Below are 20081 nucleotides of genomic sequence, written 5' to 3'. Positions count from 1 at the left end.
AGTTATGTTCTCCTGAACCTGGTGTCTCCTCCCCTTGGCATCTTTTATTTACAGAGTAATGCTAGCCCAGGAAGGCTCAGTGCACTGAACAAAATCTATGAAATATCTCTAACCTGTAGTTCTGATTAGAGCCTTCAAGTGAGCGGTTTGCAGCTGTCCCATTGGGACACAAGAGGAAACACTCAGTTTTGAGCAAAAGTATGAGCTCAGCCAGGATTATTTATTTATGTGTCGGAGCTAGAAATCTCAGGTTTTTCTTCCTTTCAAAGGGTCTTCTCCAGCAACATGTTCTCATGCGTGTCTAGGAATCAGTAACTGAAGAGAAAGCTTTTTCAAGAGGCACAAATGACCTGGAGCTTCTCCAGTTTTTAGGAGCTCCTTGCAAAAGGCCAAAACAGAGTCTGACTTTTCAGAAGACAGGTGCCCGTTGCATTTGCCGCTTAACCTCAGTGCTGCCAGATTTACTTGTTCAGTCTAGAAAATCTCTAGGCTGACCTTTTGTTAGGCACCAAAGGTCTGTTATCAGCCTTGTCGGGAGTAATTTCGAGTGTAAGCTTGAGTTAAAGCAGGTACGAATCGAGGCCTGCCTTTTCTCTGAGCTGGCTGGGTACGAGGCAGGTCCCCTCTGCATTCAGTATCGCTGCCATAGCAGAGTGCCATGCCTGAGTTAATGTCCTGCTCTGCATGGCTTGGAGACAGCACCTGGCGATTCATCATCGAGCCAACCCGGGTGGCAAGCAGAGCCAATGCCCACATACATCCAAACAGTCACAGCTTCACCCCATGGATTTCCAATGAGATTCCAGGTCCCAGTTGTGAAAATTGCTACCAAAACTGGCTTACGAGTTCCTAGACCACAGAGAGGTATTACACAGTGTTTTGATGAGATTTGCTCTCACTGGAGAAGGCAGGGTTGGCCCTAAGATAAAAGCAATCACTTCCCAAGACTCTGATTCTAAGTGACATTATTCGTTTAGGAAAGCCTTTCCTCTTTTTCTTTTATTTTCTTTTTTTTTTTTTTTTTAAATTTTATTTCTAGTCTATAAAGAAAACAACAAAGGATGGTATGTCCCCAGAGCATACTCTGATGTGTCACTGTGGATGCCAATCCCCACAGACACTCCCGATGTTATTAATTTTTAAAACAAACTTGCTGATTGAGGTTCTGACTGCCTTTAAATTGTCTCTACAAGGAGACTGTGTACTAATTAACCCACAGAAACAATCAATGTTGTACCTTTTTCAAGTTTCAGGGTGATTAGAATATGAAAATGAAGAGCACAATGGTGCAGATGTTTTAAAATCACAGCAGACAGCAATTAGTGACATGGGAACCAGCTGCTTATCTCTCCAGATAAAGCCTCTTAATAGGGAATTACACTTGAGGAGCCATTACACAGATGGATCTGCAAATGATTTAAAGAGGGGGCGTTGTAGTATTAACTTTGATTTGCAAGCCAGATTCTTGACAAGCTGTATGTGTGTTACTTCTCCAGAAAGGTGCGTCTGCAGCAGGGGGGGACCATCCCCTGCAAGCAATCAGAGTTTTTTCAGGTGATGTGTTTCTCTAATTGCGTGTTTTATCTTTTTTTATTGTTATTATTATTTTATATTAATCTTATTTGGATTTTTTTTCTTATTATTTTACTAAGTTTTCGATTTGGTGGCTGGCATCTCCTCCCACTTTTTACTTTGGGACTGGGAGCAGCGTGTGGATTTAGAGAGAACCTCAGGCAAGGGAATGGGAAGGCAGAGCAAGATATCCAGTAGTTAAATGAAAAGAGTCCCTGAGGGATGGATTCCGCTGCTGGGTACCGCTTGCAAAGTAAGGTGCTGCTCATCATGGGACTGAGACAGTCTCATCCCCTCATTTAAAAGGGCTACATGCCAGAATGGAACTGGTAAGAGGATTCATCACCTCTGCAGATGCAGTGTTGCACAGGTCTGGCAAGGCAGCTGTAAACACACAACCCCACCTCCCCTGCTCTCTGGTGCCAGTGCTTTTCAGCTACCAGTATATGGGGTGTATCCTACTGATAGGCTTACCTGCCCTTGCCAAAGGTATGGACTAAAAGTCAGGAATTTGGCATTAGAATCATATACTACTAATAAGAATATTCAAACTTTATTTTTTTTAGTCTAAGGTTTAGCATGTGCTGTATTACATTGCTCAAACTTCTTTGCAGTTATGAAAGCTATTAGCTTCTTTATATGTCTTTTATTTTCTTTAAAGGAAAGATGGGATTATTACCCACTAAGTACATCCAGTAAACTGAGTATCAAGAGAAATATTGACCAAGTCTGGTAAGATGGGATGAAATTGCAGAATTTCAGTCATTTTTCTACTTTCACAACAGAAGAAGGAGCAGACTCCCAGCGCAGGAGAGGTAGCTGCTAGGAAAATCCCATTCAGTGAAAGGGCACACTACAAACAGGGGCAGACACTGAAGTTTCGAGTATTTTTAGGGTCTCATAAACCAAAAAGTAAATGAAAGTAAATCTTAATATTTTCCTGAAAAAGTCCACTATTCTTGATGCTGGTCTCAGCTGTGCTGCCATAGGAACTCTATTCCAGTCAACAACCCCTTGCCAAGACCTATGGAGCTGCAGTATATAGCATGCTTACTGATGAATAAAGTAATGAATCTGTGTGAAGGGCTTGAAGATAGAGGTTTCTGAGGAACCCTGTTTGCCCTTACCCTACTGGCAGCTCTGGCATCCTCCACTAGCTCAGCAGAGGCTTAGGTTAGCTGAGCTGGGGCTTGCTGGCTTCTTACGGTGGTGGTCACCCAGCAGAGAAAATCAAAGCCTAAACATTAGGACCAATGGAATCAGACAGCAACCCAGATGGATACATGGGGAATAAAATACACTTGGCTGCATTACTTTTAACTGATTTGGTAACGCTTTTAGGTAAGCAGTCCCCGCATATCCATTGCAGCCAGTGAAACCCAGCACCTTCAGCCAAATGATCTCTGGGTGCGGTGCTGCACAAGAATTATTTTGGGGTAATATGGATGTGCCTGGCAGGGTAGAGCGAACAGGAAATGTTAAGGTGAAAGAAGCTGTATGAGGAAACCCGGTGGACTCTTACATGCTTGGGTAGATATATATATATACCTATCTATCTATATAGATAGATAGATAGTTATAACATCCTGCTTAGGAAATGGGGTCCCCTGGTCCTGCAGGCTGGTCATGTTTTGAAGGAGTGTTGAAATGGGAGTGCTCATCCATGTGATCACCTGTCTCCAAAATTGGCACCTTTGAGGACGCAGGCATATCTTTCTCATGAATTTTTAGATAGATGTTGTGGTGGCCTGCAGTGCTGGAGTAATAACAGGGCTATCATTATTGGAATTTGCATCATCATTTTATAATATGCAGGTTGAGGAAACAAGGCTGGAGAAGCCAAGCGATACATCAGCATTCATCACTGATATATAGCTGGTCTGTCCATTCTGAGCCCTTATTAACTACCTTAAAATATACTTCAGAGGTTATTGTTCCTTTTAAACTAGTGTTGCTGTCCAGGTCTGAAACCAGGACAGCTAGAGATCTGTGTGTGTGATGGACTTGGAGGGACCACAGTGTTGCCATGGTGTGCTGTTTTCACTCACTGCTGTAATCCCCGCTCTTTTTATTTTTCTTCCGTCCAAATGAAATTTTTCAGATCATTTAGTTTCACAGCTCAGCGTTTTGGAAATAACGTGGATGTAAAGAGCTGCTTTGATTGCAGCCGTAAGGCCAGGATCTGCGCAGAAACAACCTGCCCTGCCCCGGTGTGGGTCCTGGGGACCAAGAGAGGCCTCAACCCATCATTTCTAGGGCTTTTCCAAGTCAGAAATCATGGTATTTCAAGAAGATGATGTTTCATGTGAGGTTTGGATGGAGGGCACCCACCTCCAGCCCACTGGGACCTCCCCAGGGGATGGCCACCTCCCACACACCTCCTCATGCCCAGCTGACAGTGCACCCAGCCTGGTGGCTTGGGGACTGGAGGAGCCCCAAATGGCTGAGCTAAAATGAAGCTCAGGAGCTTTGTGATAGTTTAAAAATATAATAATTTAAATAAGACCTAACTATCAAGCTTCAGTGCCAGTGCTGCTGATTTCCTTTCTGCCCCTCCCTGGCCTCGTCCCAAGGACGTGGACATGGGTGGGCTTTATTCATGGGATGAACATGGGTGGGCTTTATTCATGGGATGAAGGAGGGCACCGACGGCATGGGTCATGGCCACCCTGTGCTGTGTTGCTTGCACAAAGGAGGCCACTTCGAGGAGGAAGAGGAGGAGGAGGAGGAACTGATTCATTCCCCGAGGGCTGTTTATGCTTTCAGCTCTTTTCTCAGGCTGAAGAAACCGGGTGTCACTCGCCCGCGACATCTGCAGCTCTACCACAGCTGCGTGCTTTCATTTTCTCACTCCACAATTCCTGGAAATGTCTGCTTTCCCTGAGCATGGCTGGTCCATGTGCACGACAGCTGAACTATCCACAGGATATAAGAGTCCCTGATTATTCCTCAGACGATGGACCAGAACAGTTTCATCATTATTACCTATTCCAGAAAAGCCACATGCCCATTTTTATAGCCACATGAAGGATCTCTCAACATGAATTTGTCAATGACATGTATGTTTATTGGTCACTAAATAATGCACTCTGGGCTTGGGGGTGTTTAGCACTTTGCAAATCCCTCTGAAGTTGCTCAGAATCAGGGACACCTTGCTTCCCAGCTCAAAATCCTCTTACGCTGAGAGCCTCCTTGCCCCAAAACTGCTGCTGCAGATACCCTGAACAGGGATCTAACGTAATGCTACTGATAGAAACTTAATTGTAACAGGGTGTTTGCAGAAACATGAGACACTTAGCAGTTGTTTTCTATTGTTCTTTCCTTGGTAACACATTTATTTTAAGTTTCTCATCATTTATTTGGCATTCGGGATGGTGTCATTACAGTTTGCTGAGAACAATTGTTTACAGTACAGTACTAGGTGTACAAAATCAGTGGCACGGTTTGACCCAGAGCTTTAAAAACAATCAATTTCCAAATGTAACAGGAGAAAACAAATGGCTGGAAGAGGTCTGTTAATGGAAGTTAAAAAAATAATAATAAAATTTCTTTGGTTTAAGAGAATTTTCAATAGGTTTCAGCTGTAGCAAACATAATTTCTCTAGCTGAAGGAGGCCCACTAAGAAAAAAAAAAAAAAAAAGTAGACTTTCTTTTGCTCTGTAACAGTCTTCAGCATAATTCTGCCCTTACTCTAACCTCTGCTACTTGAATAGCTGCTGTCGGATTAGAAATCGTATTGAAAATATCTCTTACCAACATTGCAAATAGCTGATTATTAAAATGGAAAGGGAGTAATGCAAATCTTGAACCTGCCAAGTGTGCCTCACACACTTGACGCTGTGCATATGATTTTAAGCCCTGGGTTTATGGGGGTGACTTCGATGTGGAAATTTCAGCAAGTAAATCTTTGCAGAATCCAGCTTCAAAGGGAAGTGGACCCAGGGGTTTTCCTCTTGTTTTTTACAACTTCCGAGATAATTTTGCATTTTTCTTGTTTACAACAATGAGCTTAATTGCCGTTGTTGAGCATCAAGTTCTGTGAGGGATTATTTTTTAGGAAAAAGGGATTCTCACCAGGAGGCTGAGTTGCACCATTCATCTATTGAAAGGGAATATGGTGTTTTAAATTAAAAACCAATTGAATATGTTTCCTTAGGAATTTAACATTTATAGAAATATGTCCATTGTTTTTAGAGTGGAAAAACAAAACAAAACTTGTTTACAATGCATGAATCTAAATGCAAATTTGACACAGGTATAATATGACGGTATAAAGGCTCCTAACCCTTCCAGGGACATGGGCTAAGAAGAGTTATCGTTAGCTGTATAAATAAAAAGCTGCAACCAGGCGTTAAGAATGGACTCATAAATTAATTTGGGGTTTTTGTTATTTATGTTCTGCTATCTTCCAGGTTTATGACAGGCCACAAAAACATTCTGCTCTGCACTATGACCCGGGCCTCCAACAAGACTTCACCGGTGACACCTTAAAATCAAAGCACCAGCAGAAAAGTAGCAACCAGCACCACCTTGACTGGTCAGTGAGCTCCGATACTGGATCCGCTTCTCAGAGTTGCTTCATCAACACAGAACCCAGTCGAGAAGCAGTCAGTGCCACCAAGGTCTCCACTACAGAGCCAGGAGTTTCCTTCAGTAAATCCCAAGCAAAGAAGTCCTGCATCAGCAGCACATGGGGGCAGCTGTCAGCCAGCAGTAAAGACCTCGTCATCTGCAGCGCAGTCCCATCGCCCAACAACATCAGCACGGCCGCCCAGCCGAGCAGCGCCGCAGAGTGCAACGGGCTTTTGCCTCTCGGCGACCAGGAGGGGGGTGTGCAGCTGGAGGCCCCTGACCAGCCTGTTGGCAGTACGAAGAAGAAGTCCAGCAAAAAGGACTTGATAAGTCAAACCATCCCAACCACAGAAATTGAATGGGTGAAGAGTGCTCAAAAAGCATTTGACAGCAAATCCCATGACAGCATGGAAGGGAAAAAGGAGTCTTACTCGATGGACAGTGTGATGGATACATCACCCTTGAAGCAGAATCCCACTTCTGCTAGCAGTTGTGAAAGTGATACCAGTCACGTACGAATTACTATCCCAATAAAGTCTCCGACAACAGATACATCTGGCCACAAAAGGAAAAAAAGGCAATCCATAAAATCTTCCATAGAGAAAACCATCCAGGAGAAAAGCCTGCCTTCTGGACTTATGATGAACAGTGAAGTAGCAAACAGGACTAGCTCTCAACCAGAGGGGAGTAAAAAAGATCTTCGAGTCACAAAGCCAGGGAAAGTGATTGAAAATGAGTCCCCCTTGATAACTATCGACAGCGGTCTGCTCACTGACAAAGCTTCCCCCAACAGTGCCACTAGACTCAGAAAATCTGTAGCTGTGACTTCTACTCTCCTACCCACGAATCTTCCCACAGCTGGCAAATTATCTGAGGTCCAGCACCCTAAACATGCAGCTAAACGGCGATGGACCTGCAGCAAGCCTAAATCTATCCTTCGGGAGACCTCCATGACAACATCTGAGAAGCTGATGGTGGAGCCTCCTTCAGCCTATCCCATCACACCATCCAGCCCTCTGTATACCAATACAGACAGTCTTACTGTGATCACACCTGTCAAGAAAAAAAGAGGACGACCAAAGAAACAGCCTTTGCTCACTGTTGAAACCATTCATGAGGGAACCTCCACCAGCCCAGTGAGTCCAATCAATTGTGAATTTCCAGGAACAAAGAAAAGGAAGAGGAGACGGAATCTGGCCAAGTTGGCTCAGATGGTCCCGGGAGACGACAAGTCCATCAGTGAACTCAAGTTTCACAAAAAGGTCGGGAAGCTTGGGGTCTTGGATAAGAAGACCATCAAGACCATTAATAAAATGAAGACCCTCAAGAGGAAGAATATTCTCAACCAGATCTTGTCCTCCTGCTCCAGCAGCATAGCTCTAAAAGCAAAAGTCCAGCCACCATCTAGCTCTGGGCCAACCACCATTGATGCCAGACTAGGGAAGCAGATCAATGTCAGCAAGAGGGGGACTATCTACATTGGTAAAAAACGGGGCAGAAAGCCAAGAGCAGAGCTTCAGCCTCAGCCAGAAGAACCTAAGACAGCCATCAAGCACTCAAGGCCTGTTTCCAGCCAGCCAGAAAACCCAGCAGTGCCTTCCAACCTGCAGTCACTTGTGGCATCGTCACCAGCAGCTATTCATTCGCTTTCGACACAGTTAGTGGGGACTAATGGCAACCTTAGCCCTGCAAGCACTGAAACAAATTTTTCAGAATTAAAAACTATGCCAAATCTTCAACCTATCAGTGCTCTTCCTACGAAAACTCAGAAAGGAATGCACAGTGGAACTTGGAAGCTGTCTCCACCCAGGTTAATGGCTAATTCACCTTCCCACCTCTGTGAAATAGGTTCTCTGAAAGAAGTCACACTGTCGCCAGTGAGTGAGTCTCACAGCGAGGAAACCATACCCAGCGACAGTGGGATAGGTACGGACAACAACAGCACTTCTGACCAAGCCGAGAAAAGCTCAGAATCCCGCCGGAGATACTCTTTTGATTTCTGCACCCTGGACAATCCAGAGGCTATCCCATCTGACACCAGCACAAAGAACAGGCATGGTCACCGGCAGAAACATCTCATTGTGGATAACTTTCTCTCTCATGAGAGTATTAAAAAGCCAAAGCACAAGAGGAAAAGGAAAAGCCTGCAGAACAGAGATGACCTCCAGTTTCTGGCAGACCTTGAGGAACTCATCAATAAGTTTCAAGTGTTCAGGATTTCCCATCGAAGTTACACATTTTATCATGAAAACCCATATCCCAGCATCTTCAGGATTAATTTTGATCACTACTACCCTGTGCCATATATCCAGTATGACCCATTGCTCTATCTTCGCAGGACCTCTGACATGAAGTCTAAGAAGAAGCGTGGTAGACCTGCCAAAACCAATGACACCATGACAAAGGTGCCTTTTTTACAAGGGTTCGGTTACCCTATTCCCAGTGGGAGTTACTATGCACCCTATGGAATGCCTTACACATCAATGCCTATGATGAATCTTGGTTACTACGGTCAGTATCCAGCTCCTTTGTATCTATCTCACACGCTTGGAGCGGCTTCCCCATTTATGAGACCTACCGTGCCCCCACCCCAATTCCATGCAAGTTCTCATATGAAGATGTCCACCACTGCCAAGCATAAAGTGAAACACGGAGTGCACCTACAAACACCTGTGGGAATGGGCCTCGGAGACATGCAGTCCTCTTTGGCTCCTCCAAAGGTTGGAGGAACAAGCCTTTCCAGTGGCCGACTTCACAAAAGGAAACACAAACATAAGCACAAGCATAAGGATGAGCGGCTATTGGGGCCACACGAAGATCTGAGTGGTCTCTTTGCTAGCAAGTCCACTGGTTTCTCCACGCATGCCATCAACGAAAGGCTTAGCGGCTCAGATAAAGACCTCTCCTTGCTCAATGAGAAAAGCAAGCATAAGGAGAAGCAGAAGCACCAGCATTGTGAAAGTGGACACAAAGGCTCAAAGAGTAATTTTGAAGTGGATACGTTGTCTACATTATCACTTTCTGATGCCCAGCAGTGGACGCAGAGTAAAGATAAAAGTGACTCAAGCAATGATCCCATTGACTCTTGCACAAAGAGATACTCTAGTAATACTGAGAGTAGTGGAAGGTCAGAGTCCCTGGACATGTTTGGTGAAATGAATTCCTCGAGTGAGAAGCGGGACAACGATGCAAGTGGGAATAAAAGAAGAAGCTTTGAAGGGTTTGGAACTTACAGGGAAAAGGACATTCAGCCCTTCAGGACAAACAGGAAGGGCAGAAGTACTTACGATTCTTCAGCCTCTTCAGGTAAGCTCAACTTTATTCTGTTTTACCTTACTGCATTCAAATTGTAATGCTGAACAAAGAGGAACTTGCCATTCACAGCAAATATGTTTATGAGTCAGTAACTTCTCTGACTTCTTGTAAATGACTCCCATTCTGCATCCAATCTTCAGGGAGATTGACAAGAGGGTTGGCCACGCATTAAGGCAAAACCTTTACAAGTCTCTGCATTGTTACACAGCATTTTTATAAATATTTGTGGTACCTTTACCTATCTCTCATACCTTGTTGCACTTCCTCCCAAAATCTCACTATTGCACTCTGCAACAGCAGCAATTGGAACAACTGTTGGCAAGGCAGGCGTCCTTCTTATTGGTGTCTAATGTCACGGGGTGGTAGTCATATCCCAGCCTCTGGGAGAACAGCCACGGTACTGAGCAGAGAGTCTCTGCTCCGGCCCACAAAGTGTACAAAAGCCATTTGTTGATGGGATGGGCCAGACATGTGGGAAGCTGCGGAGCTGGGTCAATGTCCCATGACTGGTGTGGTGTACTGCTGGTCCAGAGGGACCCATCATGGTGATAGCAGGCCTGAATATACAGAGACCTTGGGTACAATCCTAGTGTAAATCTGTCATTTCCAGCTGGCAGGTGTCATGTAAAATAATTATCCTGAGCACTGAGTGGCTGTGGGAAGGGACTGGTGTCATGGAAACAAGAAACCCTAGCCAATTCACTCTGGAGAGTTTTAGGGCTCATAACTTGGAAATATAAGCTGGGTAGGGATGAGGATGGAGGAAGCTCCTTTTTGCTGCTAAGGACATCTGTTCCTTTTCTGCAGGGAGGGCGGGGGGAAGGAACCTGAATCTTGTCTGAGAGACTGAACTGTACTTTACAATAGGGAGCTGCTTCCGTGATGACACAGAGGCAGGTGTTTTGCTGTAATATAAATGACTTTAGCTTGGGAGCAAGCCCAGAGCTCCTGCACCATCAGATATTTACCACAAAGCAGATTTCACACTTGGTTCTGGAAAAGGGTGAGCTTTACTGAACCAACCACTGGTGGGTGAGATTCTGATGTGCTAAAAAAAAAACTTCAAAGAAACATACCTCATAGCCTTCAGAATGAAAAGAGAACACAGAGGGAGCAGAGAATTGGTATAACCTGCCAATGTAAGGCTCTTAAGTTTTTTATGGACTTCTAACTGATCAAGATCCAAAGACTGCTCATGCTCTAAGCCACCTAGACATTTCAATTTCCTTCACTGAGAGCATGATCTGGACTATAGCAATGAAAAGCAGTCTAAAATGAGAGCTTATCCCATGAAAACATTCCTATTCATGATATTGTATTGTATCAGACCAGTTGTGATACCTAGAAATGAGACACCCTGAAATGTTGGAAAAGAGACTGAATTCAGTCGCTGGTTATATCAGGATTGCTACGTGCCTGACAAAGAACGAAATAATTCTCCAATTGTTGTGGTGGCTGTTGCATTAAGGAAGTTGTATCCTAGTAGACAAGAGTTGAAAACCTTCAAAATTTTTAATGACACTATTTCTCAGGTTTTTAATGGAAGTTACTGATTTCGTAGTTTGATAACAGCTGGATTTGTAGCCTTTTTGCTTTCTGAACAGAAGATATTTGCCAAACCTGTACTTTCCAATTTAATATATTTCATTTAGGCATAGTAAATTGTGAAGTGAAAATTCTTGTCGCTGCTGAACCCAAATGAGTTTCCAAAGTAGGGCCATGACCCCTACCAGGCTGTCTTGCAAATAGAATTGGTAAAGAAAAAGTCCACTTCATGTTATTTTCCTTCAGTTTATTGTCCATGATGATAAAAATTAAGATGGAGCGATAGAACTTCCAGTAGGAACTCCATCAGATTTGCTGCTTAAACTTTTAAAACGGCTTCTCATTTAAACTAAGATTATTTTTATTTATTTTTACTTTTCATGATTACAACTGCACATCGTTCCCCATGACCTAATCCATCAAGTCACAGAATATGAACTGGTTTCTTCATTGTCAAGCTATTATTTAGATGGAAAAATCATCAGCAGTTAGCTAAGCAGAGCCAGCTAACTAAAGCCATACCTTCACTACAAGGAAAAAGACTAAAACTAAACAGCTCTGCCAAGAAAGGCCTGGAGCCAAGACTGCTCATTAAAGACTAGGAACATCTGTCCGCTTATGACTGTCTAAGATCTCAGTTCAGCTTTTTTCCCTCTCTGCCTTTGACCTTCACTGGGATTCCCAAAAGAGGTCCGCACTTGAGCCTAGCCATAACTATTAACCGGTTCCCACTAAAGAGGGATTAAATTTTTCCATTATAACCTTGACCACCTTTCTCTGAATTCACCTTGCATTTCCCTGAGGTGGCTAAACAGTGATTGACTAATCATAAAAATAAAAGGTAAAAGGAAAAAAAAGCCCTACGTGAACATACAGCTCTGTCCCAGGAGACAATTTCCATAGCCTGATTGCTCTTGTCATTTGGCATTTGTCAACTTTCACAATATAAAATAATATGTAACAGAGATAAAAGGAGGCATCTTGAATATTCAGATGAAAGCTGATAATAGATTTATATCACAAATTCAATGTTATCTTTACTGCATGGGCATTTTGGTACTCTCAGGAATGCCATTTGCAATTTCGTTGGGTGTTGCTGGAGATGAAATACGGAGCAAAACCCACCCATACTCACTAGAGATATCTGTGGTAAGAGTGATGAGAGAACCATTTAGTGCTCTTTGGTGTTCTGCAGTCTGTTTCAGTGTAGTGTACTGCTGCAGGTTCCATTGTACTGTTGCTATTTTTATCATTATTATCTATGTTGTAACAGCACTAAACCATTTCTGAAAAGTTCCGTGTTCCCTGGTGCTACGTAGGGGTCATGTCTGTGTTAGAAAGCAGTCCTGCCATATAACCTTAAAGCCTATGTATGATTTTACAACCTAGAAAGATTAGGCTATCAAGAGAAGAGTTGTCCCTCTCACTTTTCAGAGGATCTGTTTGCATAGTTGGCACAAGAAATGTGTACCAAGAGTGAGGGGTCCTGTTGAGGGTGTGCCACCAGCCACCTTGGTTGGCCACAGCAAAGGTCCATTCCCTGTACTCCACTACCATACTACCGCTGGCTATTCGTTAGTGGGGACCTTGTGAGCGTTGGCTCATTTTACATTGCTTGGGACCTCCTGAGGTTAAATATGTATAGGGCTGTTCTCACAGTGCACTGCCTGTTTCTCCACCATTGTCCTGGAGAAGCTGGAGTCCTTTCCATAAATACTAATTAATAACTCTTCCCACCTTCCTTCCCATCCATGCCCCATGACCTGTCGCTTCCTGTTACTTTTTTTCTGAAATAGCTATTTTTGTAAGATGTCTTCTGTTCACCTAATCTTCCTGCATTTAAAAAGACTAATTACTCGTAACTAATTAGACCCAGCTTTCCTGTTTAGCTAATGCAGAAGACTAGTCCAGGGGCATCAATCTTGCCTACAGGCAAGGGCACAGCAGAAGGTGTTTCAGATCCTCCCTTGCCACAGTCATGCTGGCATCATTTGGGTACATCCTAAACTGAACTTTCAAGTTGTGTGCACCAAGCATTGACTCAGTTGACTCCCTCCCTCTACTCCCCACAGATAGAGGTACATGTCTTACATTTTCAAAGCACTGTTGGGGCCCCTCTGGCTCTCTGTGACCTGAGGCACTGCACACAGCTGGATGGTTGATCCTTTCATCTGCTCTCCAGTAGTTACTAAAGCCCCAGGTGAGGGACCAAGGGAGAGGCCACAGATTGGTGCCACAGCTGGGCTGGGGAGACTGAGAGCAGAGCTGTATTTTAAAGAGATCCTCATAGCAAACCCTACATCTTCTTGTCATGGGTCTTCCTGCTTCCTTTTTATATGTGATGCTGTAGAAGATACTTGCATTGCTGATAAGCAGTCCCAATGCCATAGCTTGTGCCTTGGAAAAAAAACCAGGAATGATTACCTCTTCCCTATTTCCTTAGGCAGACAAATGAGGAAAAGCACATTTAACATTTTAAGGTGCATAGATAAGATGGCAGTTTCTGTACATGACCTGTCTGATTATGTCCTAGTTACAATCATTGCAAGGCAGGATGGAGCTGGGGGTGAACCAGACGCCAAAAGTCATTGTACTCAGGAGTGTATTCTGCTTTTCTTTATAGTGAGACTAATCAAGTTCTATGCTACTTTATGTTCACAGTATCTCTGCCTCTTTTTTTTTTAAAAATATGATTTTACAAGCAAAGATTGTCTTGCTTGCATGTTGGGCATCATGGCTCAAAGATCAGCTAGTAAGTACATGGGTTTTATCAAATATAGCAGACACTATGCACAGTAAATTTGCAGGAATATAAAGTTAATCATATGCAGCTATTAGGAAGGTAGTAAACATTGGTCTCTGAGTGCGGGATAGTTAGCATGACAAACATGCTTTACAAATTAATGCTTAACTTACCTACAAGCCCCTCCATGCCTTCCCTACTTAGTGTCCGGCAGTGCTACAAGCTGAATTTCTTCTGATTTGACCTTTCCTCCTTAGCTAGTCTGTATGGTGCTGATTTAACTCTGAGGGAATCAGTATCAGCTTTAGATGGAGGATGGGCATCAGAGACTGAGTAGTGTTTGGCCCTATGACTTGAGTGGGAGAAGAAGGACCATGTCATGCCTGTGTACATATGCAAGTTAAACACATTAAATGCACAAACGTATGTTGTATTTATTTAAAGTTATTTTCCAATGTCTTTAACTTAAAAGTGCCCTTGTTCCTGTTAAAAAGCCTTACATTTGGGTGATTAAACCTTCCAAAGGGAGAGTAGGAGGAATACTGGAGGAAGGGAGGAGAAGTGACAATCAAAGGAATGAACAGCATTCATCTGATGTCAGTACAAACACATATAAGTAACCATGCTCTGCTGAGGAGTGTCATTTATCCAGATGAGATTTCTTCTCTGACAAAACTCCCGTCCATGGCTCAGTTTCCTCCTGGAATAGGCCATTGCCACACAGCGGTGAATAAATCTCTGGTTCATCCTTTCTCAGAAGTCAAATGCATTACCATGATTTAAAACAGGATTTGCTATAAGCAAAAACAAACATGGTGAAATAGTGGCAAAGCCACCATGAGTTTTGTTTTGGTTTGAGGAGGTATCATTTGGTTTTGTGGTGTTTTGTTTTGTTTTGTTTTTAAGAAACAAAATATGCAGTTCTGGACCATTATCATGAAGCCTTAATCAGCCACAGTTTTACACCAAAAAAGGATCTGTATTTCAGTCGTGGGTAAACATATTTATGCTTCTGAATGTATATGGAAAATGCAGCCAAATATGGTTATACAACATCCTTATTAATCAGACTTTGCTGATTTTTGTACAGGAATAGTTTCCACGAATATTTTTTTTCTAATGTAGATCCAGGATCACCGAGTTGGTTCACTATACTGCAGTGAACACATTATTTCACATAATAATATGTGAAATTATTATTAACAATTAATAACCATAACAGTGGTCCAACAGTATATTTGATAAACATTTTCTCATTTGACCACCTTAGACATAAAATCAATGCCTGTACTGGCTGGGTCTTGCATATATACTCATGAATGCACCTTGACATGCTGGAAAAAGGGAGAAGCGATGGTCATGTGATGAACGAAGTTCATTAAATATTAATTCAAACACACATATAAGTTGCCTTGTTTTCTTCAGTAGTGACACTTGACTCAACAGGACCTAGGTGCCATATGGCATTGTGTGCACAGATGCAGAGGCAGGCTGATGCATGGTCCAGGGTTTGGAGACCCATCTTCCATACCATGCTTTTCTCATGTGGCTGCAGAAAAGTGTCTAAATTGCAGGAAACCTCAGTGTCTGCCTGGGAAAAGGGGATAAAAGCATTTTTGTGCTGTAGGAGCCACAGTGAGGCCTGATACACATCGATGGCCAGCAAACACAGCGTGGGGGCAGTGGCAGTGCTTGAAGCACATGGGAGAAGAGCCAGACGTGAACATCACTTGCTAAGGGTGTATAGAGGGTTGGTCACCCTGCCTTTCCCCAGCTCTGCCTCTGCTGTGGTTCCCTCAGACACCCCAGGCTCCTACATAGCTTCAGGCAGCTGCAAAAGCTTTCCAGCCCCAGTGTCAGCGGGCGATTTGTGCCTTCCCCTGTGTCCTGTGGTGAGGGACAAGCACTATATAGTTATGGGGTGAGTACTCATACCATCTGGCCCATAAAAGTTACCATCGTAGCTTTACAAAATACCATTATTTGTAAATACAATTACATTCATCAAAACAGCTGTTTGGGCCCCTGGATGCTTAGGACTACAACCAAAACTACTGAAATGACCTCCTAAAGCATTAGCTGGTCCCCTTAGGATAAACGTCCTTCTTGTTGTTTTCCACGAAGTCTTCCGCCAGTCCTGGGGAGAGGAGGCCAAGCCAGCATGCCTCTTGCTCCATTCTGCCCACGGTGCTTCCTAAAGGAACAGGGATAACAAAAATGATGGGGAATGCAAGTCGAAGCTTTCCTTGAAAGTGTTTTGACCAAGACATTTGCAATACAGTAAGTGTTGTTGTTGTTTTAATGCTACCGCTCGCTTACTGTGTTGCTTCCAATGTTTGCACTGACCAAGGAAAGACGAAACATGAGTGAAGCTGGAGTGAGAGAGGGAGATGGAGTATTTTACCACCCAACCAATCTTTTAGTTCCTCTCTTAATGATTGTATGTTTATTGCACTGCCTGAGGCTCAGTACAAAGTCTTTTGGACCAGCGATGAATTAATCAAATTAAATGCTATGACCCCTTTGCTTTTTGGGAGTGTTACAAGCCTCCCAGCACCCTGCCTAATTTCTGCCTCTTACTTTGCTCTCTGTCCAACAGTCAAGCAGTTCTTCCTTACAACTTGGCGTCTCCCGGTCATTTATCTTCCCTCTTTCTGGCCAATGCCAGAATGTCTTGTTTGAAGTTTTTATTTAGACCACTGCTGGTTTATGGAGTTGTGCAGATTCCACGTTGGGTGTGCAGCAGCTTCGCGTCAGACACAATTGGCTTCTGCTGGGCTCTTGGCTTTAAAAGGCAATAAAGAGCCACGGCTGGATTCTCGGCTCAGCTCGGCATAAATCAGGCATCTCCCCACTGAAATGGGTGAGGTTCACTTCTGCAGTGAGTATCTGTTGAGGCAAAAAGAGACTGTGGGGCTGGGAAGTTCTTTTGGCCATGCTCTACCTGCTGGGTGCTGAAAACAGCCTCTGTGCAGCGTTTGTAGCGGTTTTCTTAGCTCAGAGGAAGAGGGTTGGTGAAGATTTTGACAGTGTGCAGCCTGGATATTTGTATAGGTGGCAATTTAAGTTAGAGGGGAAAGCGTGTGCTGTAGCCCTGGCCTACACGCAATATAATTTCTTCCTCGAAGGTACTGATAATCTAGGTACAAGGCAGGAGGTCTGTTTGTGTGCACAGAGGTAAAACAAAGCAATGGCTCTATCTTAAGTATTAACCTGCTGCTCAGTGTCACCCAGAGCTGGGCATAGGAAAAGCTGAGCTCAAGATATCTGCTGGTAAGTCGGATTGTAATGCTCTCAGGGCAACCTGCGCTCTGTCCTACTCAACTGCAGTGGTGAGAGCTGGGGTTTGTGACCTCTGGAGAATGATCTCAGGCAGCTTCTCTGTTGCCACTGCCTACCAAGAGTTTTATGTTCACATATCACAGCAAAAGAAAATGGAAAGTGCTTTATACCAGCTGCCTTAGTCTGTCTGGTTGCAATAATGATGCTGAACAACAAAAGGAGTAATAACATCCTGCTTTAAGGTTTTACTGAGAAGGAAGTCTGAATAATTCCCCTATAGATCAAGGGCTGAGGGGAGGGGTGGGAAAGGAAAGCTTTGACTGTCCACGGAGGAGTTTTTTTACACAACCTCAATGACTTGGAAAGACCCAAGGACTCATAATAAGAATCGTTAGTGATTTGTCATTGAAAACATGCAGCTGGGCATGGATCCCTTCAGGCTTTCGCAGCAGCACAGAGTCTGACAGAGCTTTTACATGGGGCGGTGCTGATTTCAGGAGGCTTTGGGAGTATGTGCAATGCAGAGTTAACTGTCAAGCAAGGGCAGGACTAGATGGCTCAGAGGGATTTGCTAATGAGCTATCAAGCCGTGGGTCACTGGTTGAAATTTAATCTGCAAGAACAGTGACAGAAAATCAAATCAAAGTGCTGACGTCAGAGTGATGCTGGAGCAAGAGCAAAAGCATTGCTGGTGCCTTATGTGGCACACACAGGCAGCTTAAACAAACCAGGAGGAAACTGTGAGGAATTTGTCTGGTTGATCCCAATTGCAAGATACAGCTCAGCCAATTTGTATTACACCTATCCATAACTCACTTGTCTTAGTGCACTTGTTTGTGAATGAGAGCAGCATATCCCATCACAGAATCTGATCCAAACCCAGCATTATATAGCACTAGAAACAGAGTTGTAGAGACATCTAGGTAGCATTTGCTCAGCAGTCATAGAATGTGAATCAGCAATGTATGCCAAAGCTCGGTAATTGGCAGTTCTGGTGATGGATTTTTTTGCCATTAAGACCCCCATGGAGGTCAGTAGTGATGTCGTTCTCATTCCTGGGCTCCTGAGACAACTTGATGGTTTCATGATAGCTATCTCAGGGCTGGGGAGGGTCCACATTACTCAGGCTATAAAACTAGCTCTTACGGTTTTCATGGTTACCAGAGGGAAGGTTGGTGAGGGACAAGGGCACCCGCTACACTCAGCAATGGTGGCAGTACTGCATATGGGGGTCAACATGTTGGGGCAGACAGGCGTGCACTGGTGCTCCTTGCCCCACTGATGTATTCATTGTCCTTGTCACTGATTTTCAGGAGCAACTTGGTGTTCTTTCCTCTGCTCCCAAGCAGCCAGGCTGAGGATACGGTCTCCAGATGGCACAGAGCTGCTGTTTCAGCTCTGTCTTTAGCCTTCCTCGCCTCCAGTGTAGGCAGGGAAGGGAGCAATAGTCAGCATTGTTTTCTGTGCCAGCTATGATTAGTTGGCATAAGGAGCATTTAAGTTAGTTGACACAGCCTTTCAATTGCTTGGTTTGCTTAAAAAAGAGAAGCAAAAAATCCCTGGACTTCTCCAGGTTCTCTTTGCTGCCTGAAGTCCAGACTGCGCCAGTAACACCTTGGGCTTATCCCAGAACTGGGACGTGGTCAGTTGCAGAATGTTTATCATTCTGATATTTATTTATTTTTGAAATACTAATAATAATAATCATAACAAAAAAAAAACCAAAACAAAACACCAAAAAAACCAGCTCTGGGAGAGCAACAAGTTAAAAAAATAGTTAAACTCCAGATTCATGCAGATTTCCTGTTTTGCTTCTTAACAAAACCTCAAAACCACTTTGAACAAGTTTCCCACCTCAGCTGAGGGTGGAGTTGTGTACGCCCCACACATGGCCTCCAGAAGTGCACCCAAGGACAATAGCACATCTCCTTGGCACGGTGGGGCCAAATCTGCTGCTAGCAGGGCAGTCAATACGTGCGCCTGTGCATGACTGCCCAAAAGAGTTTCTGACTCAGCCAAGTACATTGGAAAACTTTAACTTTTCTATTTCCAGCTGAACAGACTGAATGGTAGAGATGTGGCAGACAGAAACTGGAGGTATTTGATAAAGGGATGCCTCTGTGAGATGCTAGGCAGGCTTTGGCGGTTGTCGGTACGCTGGGCGATCTGTTGTAATTTCATTGATTTGATCTAGTGAGACAACATCTCGATAAATAAGAAGAGCAGAGAAATCTGTTGCACTGAAATTAATGGTTGCTGCCTGATCTCCTCTTAAATGAATTCACTGCAATCTGAAGCAATGCACGCATTTTGCAAACCCAGCATTCTTTGGCTCCTACACTGCATCATGACATTACTTTAGGCAGTAAGGAAGATCTTATTTGTGATATAGTGTGCTGTGGTAGATAGTAAAGTAGCTAGATGCCTGGGAACTCTGGATGAAGCCATAGCATCTGGGTGTGTAATTCTAAGTAACAATAAGCAGCACTTAACATTTCCTCCCACACTAGAAGCGTACCCATTAAAAGTTTAGCCAAGTCAGCTGTGCAAGTCCTTGCATAAAAGGACAAACTACTAAAATGTTAATAGGAGTCACTCATGTTAAAGAGTGGGTAGAGCAGGGTGCATTAACCCAAATTCTCCTTCTCTACTGCTAATCAGGCAAAAGTCTTGCTGAGATCAAAGAAACCCCTAGCAAGTAAAAATGATAATAAATTGGGCTCAAGCCCAGGTTCAGGACTCCTCAGTCTTTTCTCTCAGCTCTAAGATGCTACATAGTTTGAAGAACTCAATGAATGGGATTTAGACCATCCATGAGTCAACTTAAGTCCCTGTGAGAATGAACTGAATGTGTCAAAGTCCCAGGGAATGGTTCAGTCTGTTTCATCCGAAGAAGAACCTACATCCCAAAGAAACTGAGTGCATGTATAGATCTGGACAGTGTGTTTTGGACTTAAGAGTAACTTAAGCATTTAACCACATGGTTTTGCCTGTGTTTAGTGATTGACCCCTCCTGGCAGTCCATCATGACTCACAGGTGGGTGAGGAGCT

General features: G+C 43.7%; 1 protein-coding gene across 6 annotated transcripts in view; it reads left to right on the top strand.

The window, feature by feature from the left end:
* Positions 1-20081, top strand: part of SETBP1 (SET binding protein 1) — a 262812-nt gene that overhangs the window by 175570 nt on the left and 67161 nt on the right. For all 6 annotated transcript variants that reach the window (XM_055698787.1, XM_055698786.1, XM_055698785.1 and 3 more), the window contains one exon: positions 5986-9451. In XM_055698787.1, the coding sequence (XP_055554762.1) occupies positions 5986-9451 (3466 nt within the window). The remainder of the gene's footprint in view (positions 1-5985; positions 9452-20081) is intronic.

This window comes from Falco cherrug, chromosome Z, assembly GCF_023634085.1.
Source record: "Falco cherrug isolate bFalChe1 chromosome Z, bFalChe1.pri, whole genome shotgun sequence".
NCBI lineage: Eukaryota > Metazoa > Chordata > Aves > Falconiformes > Falconidae > Falco > Falco cherrug.
The sequence above is the reverse complement of the archived record's forward strand: the minus strand, read 5'-3'. Positions and strand labels throughout refer to the sequence as shown.